Raw genomic sequence first — 9442 nt, 5'->3', positions numbered from 1 at the left:
TTCTTTCTACTTCACTCTTTCTCATTTTTTTTGGGTTTGGTGGTTATTTTAGTTATACTTATGTATCCTCGTTTTCATTTTCAATCTTTCTCTTGGTTTGATCTTGCACAACCTGAAATCTATCTCTCTCTCTCTCTCTCTCTCTCTCCCTTTCACTTCATTAAGGTGGTTTCAAATTTCAATCTCCCATTGTTGTATACAAAATATTTCCCTCTTCACACATTCCGTACGCCAAATTTCTCTTATTTTTCCCAACATTTTGTGTTTAATCTCTGTAAAAACTAAATGACTAATTGTTTGGCAATTGATGTGTTAATAACATGAACAGGGTTGGACAAGCACTGCCTCAAATACCTAAGGCGTATATTAGAGTGAAGTAAGTAGTGCACGTTAGATTACTATTTGCATCTTAATAATACATGAGCGTATCATTTCACTGTCATTTCAATGGACATATGAATGTATTCTTTTTTTCTATCAGCTAATGATGATGTTCTGTGAAATTAGTAGAAAAGGCTGATATTACTTTTTTTTTTTTTTGGTTTTGGTGTCATGTTTTTATTTGTTTTTTGTAAAAAGGGATGAGAACATGACAGTTTTCACGGTTAAAAAGTACCTGGTTAGAAAGCTCGGTCTCTCCAACGAAGCTGAGGTAATCTACTCAAATCTCTCTCTCCCCCTCTCAATAATGAAGCATGCATGAAAATAATAATTTTTTTTTTTTTTTTTGAGAGATGACAAGTTCTCATTACGTGGGTCATGTTAAATCAAATAATAATATCGCAGAACTCTGGCCAGTTTGATTTAAAATTATAGGGTTTTGAGATCTTTTGAGTATACTATCAGAAAATTGATTCTCGGCCAGTTAAGTAAAGTACCCTACTTCTTTTTCGGCCGCATGAAATTATTTGATTACCAATTTTGGCTTTGTATTTCTTTAAATGCTCTATCTTATATACTTCTTTTAACACATTAAATGGCTTCAAATATCCTTTTAGGCTTCTGTTTTTGGTTTTGCATGTTTCTAATTTGTTTACAAGTAGTTTGAGGTAGCCTAAATGACTTAATTTTTTGTATCATACGATTCCATTACCTATTTCTAAATTATATGATGTTCATATATCTTGAGACATTGTATTTGGAACATATGAAACTGTATAGAATAAATAATAAAATTCAGGGGCGTAGTATCATTGCTAGAATATACAGCTTTGTTTCGTAATGTATATAGTTATATTTTCTAATAGGATTCATTAGCGGCTATATAATATAGGGTACTAAGGCTAATAACCTCTCTAGTTGTTATGATTACTGGGAGCATTGTTGTTTTACTAGGTATATAATTATTATTTTCTAATATATAGGGATGTAAGTCTTTGTTTAATTTCTAGGGTCCTAAGGGCTAAATGTTCGTAAATGTTGATCTCGTTTTAAGGGCTGTAGGCAACTTTCATCTTTTTAGGGACCATAATTGCTGCATTTATAGCTGTAAAAGTATTATTTACGTTCTATGGCATTCTCATTTACTATGCATTTTACATTTATCGTAGCCATTGGTCGATTAATTTGATGCCACATGAGGCCTTAGTAGAGTTCATTTTACTTGTAGTAGATTGACATATGCAATGGTTTAAACATCTTTAGATCCTATGGAAACATTAGTATCCTTTTAGGAAACTCAAAGATAATCAGAAATTAAATCTTAACTTGTTAAATATAGTCATTCACCTTGAAAAAACTTGGTCCTTAGGAATTTACTTGGTCTAAAGTTAATTTAGCACCTCATCTCATCATTTCTGTCATTTAGGAAAATTAATTGTTTGATAAATAAAATTCAGATACGAGATACTGATTTTTAAATCGCAGTATTACTCTACTCAATTTTATAACTTTGGAACCTCTACGCTGTACTTGATGGAAATGAAACGAAAAATGAAACCAAATATAAAACACTTATTGGTGACCTAACTTGAAGAAAAAAGTCTTTTATTATTTGTCGCTCTATTAAGCCCCTTCTAGTCATAGTATGTTAATTGACTAAGGAAGACTTAATCCCGGAAGCTTCTTTTGACTGGAAATACTGTAATCTAAAATGACATGTTGACCTTTTAAACTCTTTATGTGCCGTTTTTAGATGAAATTGACCCAAAAATCTGTCAAACCATGAAGTTAATTTAGTACGGTAAAAACCCTATTGTGAGATAAAGTTTACCATCGACTTTAATGTGAATTTATCTTGAATTGGAGAGAAGATTATGGGTAATTAAGTTGTATTGACATGAGTGTCTTAAGCTTATTAAAAGCATTTCCTGATCAATACAATGTCGGTTATAACGCTATTGTGATTTTGTGGACAGATTGATATACTATGCATGGGGCAGAACTTGTTGCAAACACAAACTTTGAAGCAAGTGCGAGATGCTGTTTGGCTGCCGGGATTAATACAATCCATAAATTCAACAGCTCTAGTATTTGCAACCTCACAAGGCAGGCCGATTAACCATTTGATGCAGTTGCATTATGGAAGAAGATGCCTCGTTTGATAGTGTAAGAATTTTTAGAAGCATATGTGATGAATATGCATGCTTTATCAACCAAGGTTAAATTAATGTTAAATGTATAGTTTAATTTTTGAAGGTCGAACTTCTGCTCATCAGCAAATTATTGATCAATAACATTGACAGGTTAGTTTTATTAATTAATTTCCAAATAATCCTAGAAGAATATATATAGAACCAAGATTAAAGCTACCGATAATCAAGATATTTGTAAAGAGATTAAATACACGGCAACGTTAACAGTGAAAATTTTAAGCAAAGTGAATTCTTGTACCATATTTAAGTACTCTGATTAGCATCGCTTTCACACTCAAAGTTTCAGATTTCGGTTTACAGATAAGATCTGGGCAACGTCGACACTTCATTCAACAAAATTTATAGATTAAAACAACACAATATAGATTGCTATTAACAAATTAAATTATATAGCAATAAATATAGTTCATCATCATCAATTCAACAAATTCAATACGAGTAAAACAATACAATATAGCTCTCCATCATCGATTCAAACAACTCACTACCTCAAAAAAAAAAAAGAAAACTCTCACATATCACGTTATAAACACCATAATAATACCATTTCCACAACCTAAACAATACCAACAACTTTACAAGCTCAATAATACCAAGTCAGAAAAAACCTATAGGTCATTTTATCCCTAAACCCTAAACCCTGGTTATCAAAAAAATAAAAAATAAAACATAAGCATGTATTTTTAATTTATCTCCAAATAACTTCTAGGTCATTTTATCTAGGGGCGGACCCAAGAATGAAACTTACGGGGGTCAAAGGTTAAAATAAAAATTAAGATAAATAAAAATAAAAATAAATAAAAATATTTATATTAATAAAATTCTCATTAACTAATACATTCATAATTGTTCTCAAAAGATTTCATCTTTTGAAAATATTGTATAATGACTTTATTATCAATACTATCAAATACATCATTCTCTATATACACAATTAAACTATCATTTATCCATTAATCACTCACCATGACCACGAAATGGGAGTCGTCCTTGCCTTAAAAGATAACGAACACAGTCAATTATAGCATTTATACGAGTTCGGTACTCAATTTGTGTTTTAGAAGAGNCTCACATATCACGTTATAAACACCATAATAATACCATTTCCACAACCTAAACAATACCAACAACTTTACAAGCTCAATATTTCCAAGTCAGAAAAAACCTACAGGTCATTTTATCCCTTAACCCCGGTTATCAAAAAAATAAAAAATAAAACATAAGCATGTATTTTTAATTTATCTCCAAATAACTTCTAGGTCATTTTATCCAGGGGCGGACCTAGGAATGAAACTTACGGGGTCAAAGGTTAAAGTAATAATTAACATAAATAAAAATAAAAATAAATAAAAATATTTGTATTAATAAAATTCTCATTAACTAATACATTCATAATTGTTCTCAAAAGATTTCATCTTTTGAAAATATTGTATAATGACTTTATTATCAATACTATCAAATACATCATTTTCTATATACACAATCAAACTATCATTTATCCATTAATTACTCATCATGACCACAAAATGGGAGTCGTCCTTGCCTTCAAAGATAACGAACACAGTCAATTATAGCATTTAAACGAGTTCGGTACTCAATTCGTGCTTTAGAAGAGTGTCTATAAAAAAATGTCTGAATGTGTTGGTCTTGATTCAATAACGATTCACACATTCTTCGAGTTTAGTTATGAGCAACACTTCTAGCATGAACATTCAATCTTTCTTTCTTTTCCCAATTTGAAAACCCTTGACCAATAAAGTGATCAGCACCCTTTTATCACCAACATCTAACCTAAAAAGATAGCAACAAAGACAAAATCCTACATCTTTCGCTATACTATATTCCAAGCATTGATCAAATTCATCAAACCAAGGAACATCAAATCCTCTTGAAAATCCACCAAAATCTCTAAAAGGAAACTCATGGCCTTTAGGTTGACAAGAACCCCTTTTCAAATATACTCTTTGGATTTGATCTTGAATATTAGAATCATAATCTAAAATTCGGGGACGTAAACCTGGATCCATAGGAAGATCTCGCAAATCAACATCCACATTTTTTCTTGAATCATCAATATTTTCTTCTTGTTGAGATGATGAGATCATCGTTGACTTTCTTTTGAAATATCTCTCCATTTTATTTCAAAACAACAATATATTATTACTTGATAAAAAAAATAATAAATTTTATGCTCAATATAAACTAAACTAACATTTATAATAATTTTAAACATGAAAGTTAAATAAATGAACTTAAATTGCAGTAAGAAATTAAACAAGAGCTCAAAATCAATAGTATTTCACAAAAATACTTGATCTACAAGCCATTAAACATGTTGGTAAACTATATGTAAATTCAGCTAATTAGCCCCTTAATATTAGTTGTATATCATTGTTTAATCTCATATTCATGATATGAAGTTACATATATTTCGAATGACATAAATTCATTCTAATGTTATAAATCAAAACAACAAAAGAAAATTAATTCTAAAAGCTTTAATATATATATATATATATATTTTGTTTCATCATTTTTTTTCTAGTAAGATTAATTTTTCTTTATTGAGAGTTCTTGTCTTCTTGATACAAGAACAACAAGTCAACAACCAATTTCTTGCTTTTGTTTGGTAGCTCAATAAATTAAAATACACTTAGAAGATAAAAAGTAGCAGCCAACCAAGCACAAAACTACAGCAACATGCCAACAACCTCACCATTTATGTAGAAAAAAAATTCTACATGTGCTTGAAGAAACATAGTGAAAGCCAATCAAAATTATCCATGAGCACAACACTATAAAGGACATTCTAGAGAGCTTAAATGAAATTAATTAAACAAAATTCAATAATTGAATCAAGTAAAAAAGGGAAATCAACAAATATTCTTACTGATAAAAGAGATTCTGAAAACAGTGGCGACTCTTCAATTGAGTGGTGGGGCGCGCTAGGGCTGAGGAAGAGAAAAATAGGGATTGGAGAGACAGAGTGGGGCACGCTGGGCAAGAGAAAAAGTTGGGATTGGGGAAAAAAGGGAGAAATTATTATTAGAGAAAGTAAAATTTTTAATTAATTTAGTTTACTATAATTTTGTAATTTAGTTTTGTTATGGGGCAGAATTTAAAAAATTTAAAAAACTAAAAATAAAACCCAAGTAGGGTCACTTGACCCCATGTGGGTCCGCCCCTGATTTTATCCCTAAATCATTTTATTTTCATGGAAACTAATATATGTTTATTTTATAGGATATTATTAATTGGAGAGGAAAGTTTTGTGAAACTAACCCCAAAGGGTTGACTTGCCAGTTAAGGAGGTTTGCTTCCTTCCTTGAGTTCCTGGGTTCAAACTTTGGGGCCATCTATTACAATAACATTGTTGGTTACTTGCTCATTTGGGTTTGTAGGGTGTTTACTGGACCCCGAAGATTAGTTGAGGTGCACGCAAGCTAGTTCGGACAACTGAATTATATAAAAAAAATGTTTCATGAAATATCTATAAGAAGAAAGACAAAATTTTAATAGAAAAAGAAGGGGGGGGGGGGGGGGGGGGGGACAAAACTCCATTAGTTATGTTAAATTTAACGAAGAAAGTTACAAGACATAAAATACCATATACTAATATTTATAGAACATATTTTTTTACCGAGGGTGAATCTTATCCACCCTTGTAAATATGAAAGTCTTAAGCAACATAGCAATTATTGAAACAAAAATGCTATGTACACTGAAGACGTGGCACCCTGACTCGGACGTTGTAATGTAGGCACATGATACAAGACTTCTGTGAGGACGACTGTCTATATTTTTTGGAGACCATCATTCAGGAATGGACGGGGTCCAGAAAAAATATTAAAAATCAATTAAAATCAATGGACTCCCATCCAATAAAGGGACGGCGTCCCTTTACTATGGACGACTATCCAAATAAGCACAATATGGATGACAGTCTATCTAGTGTGGACGACCTCCGCATGAGATGGACTGGCGTCCATACTTTTTTAAAAATAATAAATAAAATGCACTGGTTTAGGGATTTTGGTTCCAAACTAATTCAAAAAACACAAAATAGCAAAACATTACATCTGCCGCCTTGAAGCCACATTATCTACTGCTTGTTCACTTTTCGTCTTCATCATTTGCCAGCTAGACTACCAGTTAAACCACTTGTGAGTATTTTTTATTTTGTACTCATTTCTCTCTTGCTTATCGTTCATTGAAGAAAGTTCAAAACTCTAATATTGGCTGTTATTATTGGTTGGTTTTGCTTGGTAAAGCCCTAATAATTTGCTCAAAACTCTCGAAGGATATATGTTAATTGGTTTGCTATTGTATTGATGAATGAGGCTATTTAATCTATGCAAAAATGTGAATGTAGCAAAATGTGAATGTGCATAAAACTCTTTCCAAATTTGTTGTTTGCCTATTGCTTGCTGGTTAGTGTGAATTGGAGGGAGTTCCTCATAAGAAGGGGTATATAGGGGGCATAAATAAAAGATGGAGGAGGTGTGAGTGGCATGTGAGCATGTGTTAGTGGAGGTTGGTTAGGTGATATTGTCGTGTGAAGAGTAATGTGCTAGGGGAGGGAATAATTCGATCATTAGTAGAACTAGTATATTAAGGAGTGTGATTTTAGGAAAGGAGAGCAGATTATTAAGCCTCCTTGAGGACGCAATTCTTTGTTGGACTATGTGACTTTTAAAGTGCAAAAAATATCAAACAAAATACACTATGTGACTTTTACAAGTGCATTGGCTGCCGTTCAGATCCTAGTTGGTGTGTTCAAGGCAAGATTGTTCATGCTCTGGTAACTCGTATGGGCCTACATGACAATTTGATTGTTGGCAATGCATTGGTAGCATGTATGCTAAGTTCGTATGATGGTTGAGGCAAATTGAGTATTCCAGATGATGCCTCATCACAACACTTGAGTTGGAATGCACTCATTGGTGGTTATGCTGAAAATGAAGAACCAAATGCAGTAGTTGAAGCTTATAAATTAATGAAGAAAAAGGGACACCTATGAACTACATTACAATTGCAAATGTTCTCGGTGCTTTTTGACATCCTTTGGATTCTACTAAAGCATGTCCTATCTAATGGGACTTGAATCAAATAAATATGTTCAGAACTCCCTTATCACAATGTATGCTAGGTGTGGTGATCTCAATTCAAGTAACTACATCTTTGATGGATTATCTAACAAGAATTCAGTCTCATGGAATGCCTTGATTGCTGCAATTACTAAAAATAAAAGAGAATGTTTTGCTTGAAGCTAAACAATGTCTTATTTACTGCTTTTGATTAGTGTTTACTCACATTGTAGAATCTCACCCATTTTGTTGAACCTATGGAGGACTTATCATTTTTTAGAACATTTTATAGTTCACATAATTCATAACTGCTCTAAGGTGATGATATTCTTATAAGTAAGCTACAATCTAGAATGATGACACTAAACATGATTTTTCATTATAGTTCTCCTTTTTTAATATCTGCAAAATTCTTATGAATATGTTTTTTCCAAGAAGTTGTTGGTTTTAGAAGAAACAAAAATGGTAAGAGCAAAAATATAACCTTCCCATGGAGGCACATCGTCATTTGAAGTCCAATTTCGAGATGTGCAAAATTTAGGGGTGAGCACGGGTGGCAGGTAGAACCGGAACCGGAACCGGAACCTACCCGAAACCGGTACTGTGCGGGTAGGTTCTGGTTCTAATTTTTTGGAACCAATACTGTGCGGTTCCGGTTCCGGTCCTTGTGTTGAGGAACCGAACTGTAAAAAGGGTACCCTGTTTTGGAACCTGTAGGGGTTACCTGGTTTAGAACCAATTTTTGGAACTTGTTTGGAACCTGTTTTGGAACCTGTTGGAACCTGTTTTGGAAACTGGACTACAATGAATATTTGTGAAATGTGATAATGGAGGTTTCTATTATTTTATAAAAAAAATTTAAATAGAAAAAAATTAAATTTTTAGAATAACCTAATTAATAAATATACGAATACAATTATACTTATTACATATAAATTACAATATTAAAATTTTAATATATTATAATACATTATATTAAAGTTTTGATTAATTAACTGAATAATTGGAATTATGATCCAATTAAAAGTGTTTTACATTTTTAATGTATTAAAAAATTATTTTGAATAATAAGTATATTTGATTGAGTAAAATATATTTAGTTACTTACTTCAATTATCAGTTCTAAGTATACTATAATAAATTAGTATTAATTAATTATATATGTAAATTGAAACATTATAATTTTAATTACTATTAAATATCATACTTAATCAATTATACACTTACATTATAGTTAATGATTACTTAATTAATTATATTTACCTTACTTATTGATTTATTGTATATTAATATAACATACATTAATTGATTACTACTTATATTGACTTATAAGTTATATTTGTATATTACCTAATTAAATATTGAAATTTAGTTAATTATAGCATTACATTATAGATTATAGTATAATTACTTAGTTAATTATAACATTTTATTATAAACATTATACAACTTAATTAAATGATTAAAAATTTAATTAATTATAATATTAACATTAAAATTTATAGTATGAGTATTTAATAGTTAATTCATTATAATATACATTATAATATGATTATATAATTAATTATATATTACATAATTAAATGATTACTTAATTGATTATGATTATATTATAAATATTAGTAATTACTAATTACTACATAAACATTAGCATAATATTTAATTAAATGATTAGAAATTTAATTAATTACAACATTACAATATAATTTATAGTACGATTATGTAATAATTTGTAACATTATATTATAATTAATGATTACT

General features: G+C 30.5%; 1 protein-coding gene across 1 annotated transcript; it reads left to right on the top strand.

Moving 5' to 3' along the window:
- Positions 1 to 236: 236 nt before the first annotated feature.
- Positions 237 to 2612, top strand: LOC116129296 (protein LAX PANICLE 2-like). Its single transcript, XM_031415046.1, has 3 exons — positions 237 to 376; positions 580 to 652; positions 2358 to 2612. Exons 1-3 carry the CDS (start codon positions 321 to 323, stop codon positions 2541 to 2543), a joined length of 315 nt encoding a protein of 104 aa, XP_031270906.1. The 5' UTR covers positions 237 to 320; the 3' UTR covers positions 2544 to 2612.
- Positions 2613 to 9442: the final 6830 nt, after the last annotated feature.

Source organism: Pistacia vera, unplaced genomic scaffold (assembly GCF_008641045.1).
Source record: "Pistacia vera cultivar Batoury unplaced genomic scaffold, PisVer_v2 Contig1059, whole genome shotgun sequence".
Lineage (NCBI taxonomy): Eukaryota > Viridiplantae > Streptophyta > Magnoliopsida > Sapindales > Anacardiaceae > Pistacia > Pistacia vera.
Note: the sequence above shows the minus strand (reverse complement) of the source record. Positions and strands in the feature narration are given on the sequence as shown.